Below are 14,328 nucleotides of genomic sequence, written 5' to 3'. Positions count from 1 at the left end.
GGTGCATAGTTTTGTGGGGAGTTAAAAGGATGATGTAATGCCTGGCATTGATCATGTTTCTGCGGTTGCCATGGCTGCTGTTAGATAAAGATGCCAAAACAAGTGGAACATGAATTGGTGGAAATTTGTCAGATGTGCAAAGAGTTAACTATCCTGTTTTGTTTTCCTGCTCAACCCATGTTGCCTTTCAGTGGTAAATCATGGAGGTTCTCCTACACGAGACTGGAAGCAGTTTGCAGTTATACCCTGAAACAACAGGACCAGTGAATGAATTAGTCCACCTTTGTCTGATTCTAGCCAGCAGAGGGCAATGAAACATTTTTTGACATATCCTATCATCTGGGTGGGTTGTTAAGACCCACGCTTAATTTTCAAAGAGCTGACTTAAAATGTGCGGCTTAATTATGCACAAATATTACATATATATCTGCTTTACAGCAAATGTGTATACTGCTCACTGCTTTCCCCAGAGTTTCCTAAATATCTCTGCTGTGAAGCATCATAACAACAGCATTCATAACAATCTTAAAATATAAGATTCAAAATGTAAACTGAAAAATCTAGTCAACAAGTCTGGTATCTGTATGAGCAGGGTCTGAAACATCTAAAATGAAGATTGTTTTGACTACTTAACTCAAAATGAAAATATAACCCAACCTAGATTATTAGATTTAGGACTCATCTACACTGGCCCTTTTGGAACAGGTTGGGATGGTCTAAATAGGGTTGCCTGAGATCGGGTGGAGGTGGGATTGGCCATTTGGTGCAATCCTCGCATCCAAATGGCATACAGATGTCAAGTGACCCTTTTTAGTCCTGCTCCTTTCACTGTCAGTTTCTGGTATCACAAAGTGGCTTAATAAGTGAGTCACTTTAGGATATTGGCAAATTAAACAGTGAAATTGTTAACTTTTTTGCCTCTGGTAGGCCATCGCTGATGTAATATATCACTCCAATGAAATTAAAATTGTTATTTATTTATTAAATTTATACCCTGCCCATCTAGACTGAAGTCTACTCTTATTTGCCTTGTCCAAAGTGTTGATCAAAACCACAGCTACAGGCTATTTCTCAATTGGCACCACACACAAGGCAAATAAAAAATGTTATCTAAGTGATACAGTGTGTCAGTGATGATCTACCAGAGACAAACGTTTCCCCCCCTATTCCCATGCCCCTCTGCAGATGAGCAGGGGAAGTGTTCAATTTGCTGATATCCTGAAGTGGCTTGCTTTTTAAGTAACTTTACAATATTAGAAATTGACAGCAGAAGGATCTTTGACAGCTGCAAGGCTTGATTTTGATCCATTCCCAGAGATCGCACATGCTGGAAAATGGATCAAACTAGAGTGAATCACCTGCACAAAAAATAAAATAGAAGATCTGAATAGAAGACCTGAAAATGGTGTGTGTAGGGGGACAGATTGATTCACTCTAGCAATCATGTAATCTGATTGCTGGAATAATGAGCAAACCAACCCATCCCCACAGACGACTCCACACATTTTTTATTCTTCTAGGGCGTGGAGCTGTATGCATGTGTGCAGGCACTCCCCACATAAAGCTCAGTGCACTCCAGTGCCTTGGCAATCTCCACACAAATTGCTGTTCAAGGTTTGCTTCCAGGAGCAGATAAATGGTCATCTGAGAAGCTCGGGAACACCCCCCCTCAGCACCATTCAAGGAAAAGTGAAGAGGGTCTTGCCAGCAAGGGCATGTGCGGGATTTGTTCAGCCCTGACCTAATACAGCATGTCTACTCCAAGAATGGACAAAAAGTAGAGTGGGATATACTGTGGTTTTTTTTGGGGGGGGGTGACTTTCAGTAGGTCAGAAAGTGTTTTTGACTTCTAGCTACTTAAAAATAGAAACAATTAGAAAGCTCACTGCTAAAATAAAGAAATCCTGAATAGAAACCATGAGGGGTTTTTTAATTCATGAAAAAACTAAGAGCGCAGTTCTGCCTGCATTGGCAATAAAGATAGACTTCTGGGCTACTGAACGTATGTCCAATTGTTTTATTCTAAGTGAATATCTGCATCACCAAACTACTATGTAAACAGTTCACGCCTGTTGATGGATGTGTGTCATCTAATAAAAAACAAAGCCAATCCCACAAGCCTGAAAGCTGCTGCCTCCAGGTCTTCATTGATCTGCAGTTCTCCATGCTGTCAGGCAAAGACAGATCTCTGGCTCTCTACTTGTGATCTACATTCTGAATGCAGATCAGCCATCCCCAACCTATTGCTCACCCAGTGTGTTGGATAACAACTTTCATTATCCCCAACTGGCATGGAGAACAGTCTGGTGGCGAAGGCTGGGATAAAGCGTAAGCTCTAGTAGTGAACTATGGTCCTAACTCCAAATTTTGCAAACAGAAATCACTTCAGTGAAGGAAACTACATGGGCTTCATGTGCCATCTGTGAGAAATGCATGCCCCTCCACTTATGAAGCCATGTGTACAAGCAGAAATTAAATGCTGAACTAGCAAATAAATCATTAAAAAAATTAAAATTATCTTTATTTTTCTGATCAGGAAGAAAATCTCAAAATAGAACACAAATGTATTTTCCCCCCCCAGGAATATTTTGGTTTCTAGAACGGAAATGTAACATATTAACTTTAAAAAGTTGACATTTTGGGCCAAGTTGGATACCTTAAAGCTGAAATGTAAGCACTGAAAAACTACATGCTCATGAAAAGCAGCAGTCATAAAGCGGGAATGAACTCTAAAGCCATTCTAGACCTTCCTTCCATCGATAAAGGCTGGCTCTGCACAGAGAAAATGCACAAAGAGCAGAATAAATTTAGGGCATTTAGGATGCAGCAGAATTGTCCCTCCAAATTCTGCGGTGTAAAATATGGGTTCTGATATGCAGCTATTGACATCAAAATCCAAACATGACGATCTCCGAGTTATTTTCTGAACTAAAAATGTGAGAATATGTCTCCCGGCCACATTCATTTCAACTTATATTCCCTTCTTGTCCAACCGCAGCCACAGTTATTACTTGGTATTCAGATACTTTTCCATATAAATGTGGCTTAGACAAGACGTTGGTGCCACCCCTATGGTTTAGTTCAAGGTCCACCAACAGATGATTGCAGCAGCCTCCCATGGTTTCTCAAGGTACACCCATTAAATGGAGAGCATTCCTTGGCTTGTTGGCTGATATTGGGTAGATAAATTCGCTACAGGCTACCTTAGATATTTTGAACATCTCAAACAATGCTTACCTGACAGATCACTTTTGCCTGCATTATTCTAGATTCATCCCTTCAAGATCTCATTTTCAAGTCTTTTTCTCACCATCCTATATTAAACTGATAGCACAGAAGAAAGATCTGGTCTTCCTGATGCTGTGGCCTCCAACTCCTATCAGCTATACCCATTGTGGCCAATGGCAATGAGAAATGCAGTCTAAAATACCTGGAAGCCCAAAGGCTTCCTATTACTGCTGTATTGTTTTGTGAGTTATCTTGTTCTAATAGGCAACTTTTTCTTGCTTAAGAGTCTAGAATGTCTTTTGACTGAATTGCCCCAGCCATGGCCTCACACTAAGATGTTTAGAGCAGCGGAGACTTCAGTACTATACACAGCACAGAGAATATGAATGCCAGCATTGGAAAAAATATGGGGGAAATCTCCTGGATCATACCTGAATGAATGTATTTGCACCTACTATAGCAACATGCCCCTACCCAGTCACTCATCTTACCGATAAGGCCATCACTGTTCTGCCTGTAGTAAAAAAAAGCAGTTATTGTACTCCACAGCACTTTCCCTCTCTTGTACACACACACACTTTTTGTTATCAGATCCATTCAGAAAAGTCACCACCACACAATAAAACAGAATTATGTTTTGACAGCTTTCCTGTTCGGAATCTGAGGTCTGAATTTTCCTGTAGTTATGATTAGTGATGATGTCGAAGATCATAATTACTTGGTTCAATATAGGAATTTGTCCACCTCATAATGCTTGGCTGTATTATAAATTGAATGTAATTTGCGTCAGATGTTCTTCTCTGGCTTTGAATGTTAAATGAGCTTCTCTGCCTGCATGATCAGCATTTGGCAGACAAGTCATCCAAAATTGGATGCTCTGTAGGCATGTGCATGGAAATTCATCAGTGTTAACCCCTTACCCTAGATAAAAGTCTCAATGCCATGAAATTAGCTGAATTTAAAAAATACATATGCAGTTTACAAATGATGCTATGCTGACAGGAAATAATTGCAAAAGGATGGCATCTATGTTTGCTACAGCTTCATCAACACACAGGGTAGCAAAACCAACTATGGTTTCTTGGGACACATTAAAACTAACATACCTAAAATGCATCTGTGTGCAAGAGCCAACAGTGGGAGTCATGGAAAAGCTCATGAAAACAGTAGAGCTCTTTTCCTCTCTGAATGAATTTATGAGAGCACTCATAAATACTGAGTCTATTCTGAACTGAGCCAAGGGGAGTCGAGACACTGCTAGTTACAATCATGGGCTTTCTGAGCGGGAGATTGTCTTTCACTGGTGTAGACACTGTTCTTCCATAGAGGAAATCCTTGTTGAAAGGCTTATGGCAAGCTATAGTAGGGTGGACAAAAAGTAGATTGGAGTTTATTGGTAACTCTCTTGTAGTAGATAACTAAGAGTTTTGGACTTCCAGCTGTTGAACAAGACAGCTTGGTGCTCAAATGAAAAAATGGCCAAGTGAGAACTGGGGTGTTTGCAAGGAGGGGAAGATGAATAGGCTGAGGCTTCTAATCATTCTGCCTAGTAGTCTGATTTGGCCTCCTTTCATCGTGTTTCTCTACCCCACGGAACCACAATGCCAATATCAGGAACTTGGGGATCTAATTAAACCTCCCAGCATATATCTTACAAGCCTTACGTCCAACTCCTGAGCATGAGAGTAAGAGTGAATAAGATATCATCATGGTGGCAAACCTTTTGAAAAATGTAAGGTTGCCTTAGCCAATGTCCTGAAGTTTCAACCAGGTCCTTTCCCTTGGAAAGGATAAGACCACGAACACATAACTCAGTGGTTTATAGAATCAGTGGGCAGAGCAGAAATCTAGTAAGTGACCTTTCCTGCAATGCTGGAAAATATTGTAATAAAATAAAGGGCTGACAATTTGCTGCATTTTAATGATACAAAAAATCTGCTACCTGGAATAGGCAACATTACCCTGTCGAAATAACATAAATAAATAAAAAGCAAAGCAAAGTGTGTTACTTAAAGCACTCTCTGGGTGGTTTACATTTTAATTATGCAGGCTACACATTGCCTCCCCCCCAGCAAGCTGGGTACCTAAGAAGGATGGAAAGTTGAATCAACCTTGAGCTAGCTACTAAGACCGGCATTGAACTCAGATCATGAACAGAATCTCCACTGCAGTATTGCAGTTTAACCACCGTGCTACGGGGCTCCTAAATAAATAAATTAAAAATATAGTAGTAAGGCCAACATCTCAGTGACCAAGTTCATAGACCAGATTCACTGGATTTTCTAGGAAGGTATGTGGGTCGAAACCAGGGAGTTTATATGCATCATTTTCCCATATGACTTCCACAAGAGAGAAATGTCTTGAAAACCTCTGCTTTGATCCCTTCTATTGTTCTCAAGAATAGCACTCAACCTTAGAGTTCTACTCCTTTCAAGGTCTGCACAGTGAAAGACAGTGTTCCTAAACGTATGAATATATGCCTTTTTCTATTTACAATTTAATTTGTTGAAGAGTATTATAGGACTTTGTTTAGAGAATCTGTTTGGCTATTGGATGGACACTAGGGAAATGGGTTCTAAAACAATAAATAGGTGATAACCACACATATAACATTGTGGCCCATCAGAAAGTGGGTGAGAATAATATCTTATTAGGTATTATAATTATTATGAGATATAATTCTTGTTTATCTTGTTTAGGTGTCAAGTCCTAAAAATGTATGAGTGAGGTGATATCACTGATTTTTGAATTCCAGGAAGCAAATTAGTAGCTGTCAGCAATTGTTTGAAACTGGTAGCCATAGATTTCTGACTGCTGAAATTAGTATACGTAAGGAGGATAACCTGATCTTGCTTCCATTTTATTTTTTAAAAAATCTTGCCTTAATATTTGGTACTTAGTGATTTTTGTACTTTTTAGGTTGCGTGTTGATAGAACTCCAACTGCTATAAGGTATGTTTTTCATAGTTGCTTATCTAGAAGTTTAATATCTGCCTTCGTTCGTTTAGTCGTGTCCGACTCTTCCAAGATCAAATGTTTTCTCCATGATAGTTTACTTGTTCCAGTTTAGTACCACAGTTTTGTTTTCCAAAACTGGAGCTTGTTGGAATTTGTAATATGGAGGAAAAGATGTGAATAATCCATAGGATTTGACTGCTAAAAACACCTGTACATGCATTCCAGATATAATATGTTGAACTGTTTCTTTAGCTTTGTGAGAGACTGTACATCACCACCACCACCACCACCACGTGTTATGGAACTTGGAGAGGAAAATATATGGCATCTGAAAAAGGAGCTATATGCTTGTCTTTACAGATTTTTACACTAAATGTTCATATATACCTGCAGATCTAAATGAGCTGCATTCAGGGCTGGTCTCCCTGTGCAACAGACTGAAGCGACCCACATCAGGTGGTGGCTCCAAGGACAGATGATGATGAAGGCAGGAACTGGTACCTGAAAGGAGGGTAGAGACTACATGTAGACTCCACCTCAGGCATCAGAACGTTTTAGCCTTGCATTAGGTGTAGGACCATTCATCAAAGAAGATCATGGATAATGGCTGAGCAAGTTTTGTTTTAACTAGGAGTTAGACTGTATTTTCATATCAACATTCTCATCATATTTTTCATTAAATAGTTAAGACTGTTCTCTGGCTTGTATAGAGTCTTTGATTAAAAAAATATCCCTCACAGTGGGATCAGATGTGCTCTTTCAGCTTGTAACGTGAATTGCAATATAGTTCATTCTAATATCTCAAGACTTTACAACCTGTTCTGTTTGCTATACAAATCAGGCCTGAGTGAATGAGAAGACAAGTCTTGTCCTTACCTGCAAGACAGGCTATTTCCTCCTCACCCTGTTGTCTTCAGGCAGGAGACTGTCTCAATTCTCTGCTTGGGGTTAAAATTCTGGAGAACCCACATGCCTCAGCTTTCCCCTTGGGTTATCATTCAGCCTGAGATTGTAAGCTTCCTGTCATAATAACCACAGCCTCTAGACTGTAGTTTATTTCCATGGAGTGTAAATTGGTCCTCATTAAAATGCAATTTTCCAAGGCACTATGGGAGATCGTTCTCTGTAAATGTCTTGCTCATTTATTAAACATCATCCAAGGCCAATCAGGACAAATGAAAAACAGTGGAACGTGAAGACAGGATTTCTAAGGCTGGCACCTCCTGTGCAGAGAATGCTAGTCCTGACATTGGCAGGCTGGATAGTGGCAGCACTCTGTGCCACCTCTCTGTGACAAAGGAAGCAGGAGCTGTCAAGGTAAGAAGCAGAATCCAGCACAGAACAGCACCCTGCCAGAGGTGACAGATATGTCCATGCTTTGATCTTTTCCTTTAAAAAAAATCTCAATAGCCTAAGCATGGAGAGGTCCCATCAATGTTAGGCCAGACCCTAAAAGGTGCCGTGTAGACATGTGAACCACACTAGCACCATTCCCACCTGGCTGCAATATCTCATCTCCTGCACAAGGTGTTTGAGCTGCAGATACTCTACGGCATGACTAGAGGTTAAATTCAGTTTGCATTGCCTACTTGGGCATAATCCTCTAGCGAATGATTTGTTTTCATTACATTATAAGGTCATGAAGCACTTTGTGTGAAATCGTAGAGAACTCCTTCAGACTTCTTAGGGAGTTTGCCAACTAAGCCCACTTCAAGAATAATTCCCATTAACAGCTTTGAACACTAACTAGACGCAACAACCACACATGTGGGCCTATGAGTTTTGGGATGTGCCATCCTTGCCTTTTCTTTTCACTAATCATACAGCCCAAGCAATAAGCTTCTAAATAACCTGAAATCCCCTCCCCCGCATTTCATTCACTCTTCATTTCAGACATTTTACAATGATTCGCTGTGACCTTTTATGGAGTTGTTTCACACATCACCTAAAATGAAGTATAGTTTTAAAATTCATTTTGTGAAAGTAATCCTACACTATGAAGGGCAAAACCTATTTCTTCCTCTTTGGAATACAATCCCTACCATGATCAGGATGTGAGTGCAAACGTGAAAAGTTTAAGTAAGGATCTCTTCTTTGAATGCAAGTAGTAGAAAGAAAAGTTACCTCCGTGTTCCATATAATAATCTATGCTGCTTCTGCTCAAGAGTCAATTTATTCCAGCCATCTCTCTTCAATTGGTCAACCAGATATCCCCTGAATGCCCACAAGAAGGTCAAGATTGTGCTAGTCACCTGCTATTGCTTGTCTTCAGTATCTAGTAATCAGAATAATGTTTCCCTGAATATGAAGGATATATTTAACTTAACCATGAACTAATGACCCTACAAGGATAATGAATTAATGAACTTATCTTCCATTAAATTAGTTCATTCTTATGTAATAACTACACTATAGTTATAGTATGCATGCATATAATAATGTGAGTGCTGTATATAAATTGACATCACCAAACTAGAATGGATCCAATTGATTTGGTAGAATTTACAGAAGTATTGGCTGCCCATTCAGCAATTCATTCAATGGATCTTATTTGGACTAGCAATTGGATTTAGGCCACAATCTGTTCAAATACCCATCCCACATAATATGTATGTACATACCCTGATCTTAAACTTACTGCATGTCCTCCAACTGATGTCCTGATGAAGAAAACACTAACTTGGATTAATGTGATCTTTTCCATGACATAGCAACCAGTTACGAACAAGTCATATTCTTATTAATCGCTGAGAAGCTAGACTGCACCTCTCCTGTCAGATGGATGAAATGTCTCTCAGAACAACTCAATCACAAGATACAAGGTGAATATATTCCTATTACATATTATAGCCAGTAGAAGCTGTGGCTCACCTTTCAGTCAACAGAATACAGAAAGCTCATGTGTCCAGAAAATTGGGTTTGAAACTTCTTATGCTTATGATAAATACCAGTTTGATAGATCAGAACTATCATTTTATAATTATGCTAAATAACAGCACAACATCTGACAGCTATTAGTCTAAATAGCTTTTCATTCCTAAGTGATTAATAACACTTTATTAAAGTACCTGACATTTACTTGGCAGGGCTAAATGTTCAAATAAGTCAGTGCTGAAATCACCCTCCCTTTTGTTTTGGGACCAGTTGTTTCATGGCAAAGGCGGTGGGGGGGGAACACGGGATATCAGTATTTTTTTTAAAGGGGGAAGAGGTGAATTCTCAGAACTTTCAGTTCAGTTGCTTTTAATGAGGTAGCCAAGGTATTTGATTGGTAGAGCCAGCCATCTCCCAAAATGCCCCTAGGAATTATGCCATAGCATGACACAATATTACTCCTATGGGGTCTTCTCAAATTAGAAAGCAAATGTTACTCAGCACAGTGTAGCTGCCACTTGAACAGGAGCAAAGCTTTCTCATTCCTGTTAAGGGAAATTAGGACCTCTACCACCTTATCCAGAAAGGTAAGCACAGCACACTGAAAGTTCTGATCTTTTGCCCTCAAATACAGTGCAGCATTTTAAACCTTCCTTCTGAAATGCCAGGGAGTTGGGAATCTGAGATGAATACTATGACCTAGTGCCTATCAAGTACTGTACTAACACAATTCAGTTTGTGGATGGGTTTCCTGTAGGAACAGTTTTGGTCCACAGTCTTCCAAAAAGTGAGCTATCTCTACTGCTTTATGAGTTCATTCTATGCCTCCTCTTTGCAATCTGGAAGATGACATGAATTCTTTCATTTTGGGTGGGATCCAATGGTGTCATTCTGCTAACGCAACAACTTTTGAAGCATGGGCAATTTCCTTTCTTTCCTACAGCCCTCTCAAAACCCACTCTGGACGGCTGGGAGAAAGCTTTTGGGCAACATGGAAGGTTGCAGGCAGGAGAGAAGGAGAAGAAGAAAAAAAACCCTGCGCTTACAGATGGATGCTGGTACGGCACTGGGTTTAGACCTTTTGCCTTCATGGTTCTGACAAGCCAAGGCACTTGAGAGCAATGTTCCTCAAGAAAAGGGCATTGCTGCTTCTAAGCTATAGAAAAATACAAGAATGAATTTGTAAATGAGGCTCCCTGAGACTTCATTTCTAGCTAACTGAGCCAATGATAGCTGAAAGCATGATCAAGAGAAGCTAGCATATCCTTTATATGTAGATAGGCACTTTGTTGGTCTTAGCTTAAACATTCTCACCAAAATGGAGGCTTAAACTATAAATATGTTGCAGAAAGGGGGCAGACAGGAGGGCAACTGTGGGCCAGGATCTGCATTTTGATTTTTTGTTTCTCTTCCCTGACAATCTCACACTGTTGCTCTTCTGAACACCAACAATACCCATTTGCAAACCTAACCAAACTCTGAAGTAATTCAAAACTCATTCTATATCTGGCATACTAGGTCTAAAACAGAATGCTTCCGCTAATAGTGTGATGTTATAAAAGTCTACTCAGAATAGAGCTGCAGTGAATACAGTGGGATTCACACCCAGGTAAACATGTGGAGGAGTCCACCCATTGGCTGTTTGCTTAATTGTGAACAAGTAGTTGCTCCATTACTGAAAACATGTAACTAAACTTAGACTAGAAAGTAACACCAGGACTGAGGTGGTTTCTCCCTATTAAGGAAGCTCTTCCTTTGGTCTTATAGATCACTGGTTCTTAACCTTGGGTTACTCAGGAGTTTTGGACTGCAACTCCCAGAAGCCTTCACCACCAACTGTCCTGACTGGGGTTTCTGGGAGTTGCAGTTCAAAAACACCTGAGTAACAAAGGTTAAGAACCAGTGTTATAGATGTCAGTTTCTACTTATTTTAATCCTGCAAGTGAAAACAAAATAAACAAACAAACAAACAAAGTCAGTTTTCTCTCTGCTGTGTGTGCATTTGTGTATTTCTCACTTTCCTCTTATTCCAGAACTTTTTTTTCTGGTGAAAAATTGATGAGATTGGGTTTTGTGTTTAAAAATGAGCAACCTTGTATTGTGGACAAAATAAAAGGACCAGTATCTTTCTGCTAGTCCCAGCTAGAGTGTACCCATTGATTCAGTAGGATGTACGTAACTGTCACCTTATAATTCAGCAGTTGATTCAGCAGATCTACTACCTAGCTGAGACTAGCTTTAGGCTATTGGACAACCTGTTTTATGCAACAAATGAGTCTTTTAACGCAAAATACAATTATTTTTGTGCAACTTCTCTAGGCTACTCAGTTGTGATAAGCTCTTGAGTGGCTACTATACATCTCCCAATTTCCTCAATCTGCTTTTCATTTCTGCTCAAAACCGGGAGAGGTTAATGTCTTAGCAACTGACTGCAAGGAAGGCATTCTGTTACCTACTAGTAAGACCTCAGTGGCTCTAAAAGCTCTCAAATCAGAAAGAAGGATGATGCTGTCTCCACTCTTTTACAGAGAATCAATGAATGCCGATAATGGCAGCCTCAGAAATGTGAGACCTCTATGCCTTCCTGACAATGCAGTACCAGTACCCTCTTTCAATTAGAGATGGCTGGGGTAGGATTCTTTATCAGACTAGCAAGTGGTGGATAGTGAATAATTTTAGATTTAGTTCTCTGGATCACAAAGAATGAAGAGCATACCTGGGGCTTCTGGGTGTAAAAAGGTATGCAGGCAGAGTGATTGGAAAACTAAATCAAATTGTGGGCCACTATAAGCTGTCCATTTCCCTTTGTTAGCAAGTATATACAGAGGGAGATCAATACAAAACTCTCCTCGCCCCTGAAAAACATTGCTTATGCCCATCTACCAACCACTCTGTGTCTTCTGCAAATGGCTGTCTCTACCAATACTAGGTACTTCCATTTGCCCAAGGTACCAGATATTGGAATTTTCCTATGTATGAGAACATGAGCATTCTTTCCCTTTGAATGAGGAGAACAAGCATTACATTTTGAAATGCAGGGAGTTTTGGACAAGACTATTGAAATGAGCAGAAGCAGCATAATGGGAACTATCAAAATAACCAAGCCACACCTAGGCACTTGAACTAGCTATGATCCAGCTCTGCAGCCTCCTTAAAATTGTGAAGCTACACAGCTTTGTTTTGTAAGTGGGACAGCCACAAAGGTGTCAGTTAAGGTGACAAAACAATCAGCCATTCTCTAGGTAATTTTAGTATCTCTAATTTAAATACCTGTGTTAATGGGTGGACAAGTCTTAAACTGCTGAAGGTACTGAAGAAGCTTGGGAAGATGGTGGGATTTCTGCAGCAAAAATGATCTTTGTTACCCCCAGAAAACAAAATTCATGAACGAGAAGTAATGAATGCACTGGTGCAATGTGCCTACTTGGAAATCTTCCCCTTCTCCTCCTGCTTATTGTAATAAAGTAAGATGTATCCAGAGTGGTTCATTGCCTCAAAGGGTTCTGCCTTATTCATACTTAATAGATCAATTCCTCCTAGCTTCATGCTATATAACCAGACCGAATGATTTTGGAGGTTCAGTAATGCCCACCTCAATTTTGGGAGCAACAAACCAGCTTTCCTGAGATAACTTAATCATTCACAGTGGTCGCATGGCATGCCTGATGCCATCATTTAGTTTTTAGCTCTGTTTGCCTTTCCTTTCCTTTTGAAATCTTATGCTCTTACTCCCTAGAATTAAGCACCTAGCCTAGTTCCTGTGAGTTTGGTCTGTTTCACGTCCTGATTCGTCTGATCATCTCTAAAGCTGAGGGCCCACTCACCATGCAATGGAGTTACAGCTGGCATGTCCTTGAGTATCAAGCACCATGTTCTCAAGACCCTGCAATTAGTACTACACCAAGAACAGGGATCAGAGTTTACACACAACTATTACAATTTCAGGTGTCATAGAGGTGACTCGGGGAGGGCTTACAAGAAGACAAGTGGTTAGCATATGATTCTCCCTGCATTAAAAACAAAACCAAACCCTGGCATGTTTGTAGAGATTGATTCTCCCAAAAAGGAAATAGAAGATGGATAAATTAATAAGGGGACGGGAAAAAAACACAACTGAACAGAGGTTCTTGCCTTAAGGCTTCCGAGGCTCATGCCTTGACATTGACTGATTATAATGCCACCATCCAGCCACTCTGCTTCGGTCCCCCGCTAAGAGGCCTTTTCTTTTACTCCCAGTGCTGGATTGGGAATCTGCCTCTGTGTTGGTGAACAGAAATAAGTATAAAGGAAGAGAGTTCAAGAAGGGGGGAAAGTGGAAGGGTGGAGGATGTCAAGAAGCTGATCCTGCAGCTTAAGTCTGTCCCCATATTTCTCCATCCATCTGCACAATCCACAACAGGTCTGTTTCACTGATGTTGTTGAGCTGATGTTGGGGAGAACAAAGGTGTGAAGGATGGTTCAAAGCAAATTGCACATGGACAAGTAAATACATGAGAGTCTTGAAAATATGTATGGAGACTCCGAAGCACATGCAGTGGGGGCAAGATGGTCACCGTGAGGAGGGAGTGGCCCCCAGTGAAGACAAGTGGGATGTTGTTTGGAAGGGTGAGGCAGTGGTGCTGCAGCAAACAGAAAGTAGACAGAACCAGCCAAGAAAGATTGTAACACAGAGCTCCAGAGGAGAAGCACTGTGGTAGAATGTCTTTTAAACTGTGGCTCTGCAGTCAAGAAGGTAACAGTTCTGGTAAAAATTTGTGCTTTAGTATATTTTGTTTTCATTTAAAACAAAAGTTTCCACTTCCCTGAGGAAGTCCCATCCACTGTTTCCAGGGCAACATGGCCTTTTCCCTCTTTCATTTATCCTTTTAAATATTTTTTTTCTTCCTTATCTTTGCTTTTCTTTCCGTTATTTGCATCACTTCTTTCCATTGCTTCCTCCCTCTTTCTCTTGTGGTTTTTTCCTCCATACTTGTTTTGTTTTTTAAACACGATGACTTCCTCCAAGAATCCTTCAGGTTCTGAGCTGGATCCCTTTGTGTGGTCATGCTTATTAGTCTTTGGTAACATATGGACACTTTGGTGTGCCAGTGAGGAGGGGGAGGAAGAGGAGCCGAGGTGACCAAGTAGGAAAGGAGGAGGAATGTCTCAGTTTGAAGGCGGGAGCACTCGCTTGCTATCATCTGAGCAGCACATAGAGGAAGAAAAGAAGCGGTCCACAAAGGGAAGGTATGTGTTGGGTAATGGCACCATTTCCTGGAAGGGCAACCT

At 40.4% G+C, this 14,328-nt stretch overlaps 1 protein-coding gene and 1 long non-coding RNA gene across 6 annotated transcripts in view; one reads left to right on the top strand and one right to left on the bottom strand.

The window, feature by feature from the left end:
* The window catches only part of LOC110074683 (uncharacterized), a 28,319-nt gene extending 15,781 nt beyond the window's left edge, over positions 1-12,538 (top strand). Inside the window, exons 1-3 of the long non-coding RNA XR_013540408.1 lie at positions 1-6,180; positions 8,898-9,008; positions 10,004-12,538. The exon at positions 1-6,180 is cut by the window's left edge and continues 15,781 nt beyond it. This is a non-coding gene — a long non-coding RNA (uncharacterized LOC110074683). The remainder of the gene's footprint in view (positions 6,181-8,897; positions 9,009-10,003) is intronic.
* Positions 1-14,328, bottom strand: part of MDGA1 (MAM domain containing glycosylphosphatidylinositol anchor 1) — a 379,759-nt gene that overhangs the window by 37,410 nt on the left and 328,021 nt on the right. For 3 of the 5 annotated variants that reach the window (XR_012084138.2, XM_020785088.3, XM_020785089.3), the window contains one exon: positions 2,497-14,328. The exons of the other annotated variants lie outside the window; for them this stretch is intronic. Coding sequence is in view for 2 of the 3 variants with exons in the window: in XM_020785088.3 (XP_020640747.3) it covers positions 14,237-14,328 (92 nt within the window). In the remaining variant the exon portion in view is untranslated. Of the gene's footprint in view, positions 1-2,496 lie in introns of those variants that run through there. 5 annotated transcript variants of the gene reach the window in all.

This window comes from Pogona vitticeps, chromosome 1 (genome assembly GCF_051106095.1).
Source record: "Pogona vitticeps strain Pit_001003342236 chromosome 1, PviZW2.1, whole genome shotgun sequence".
Taxonomy (NCBI): domain Eukaryota; kingdom Metazoa; phylum Chordata; class Lepidosauria; order Squamata; family Agamidae; genus Pogona; species Pogona vitticeps.
This window is presented reverse-complemented; position numbering and strand designations above follow the sequence as displayed.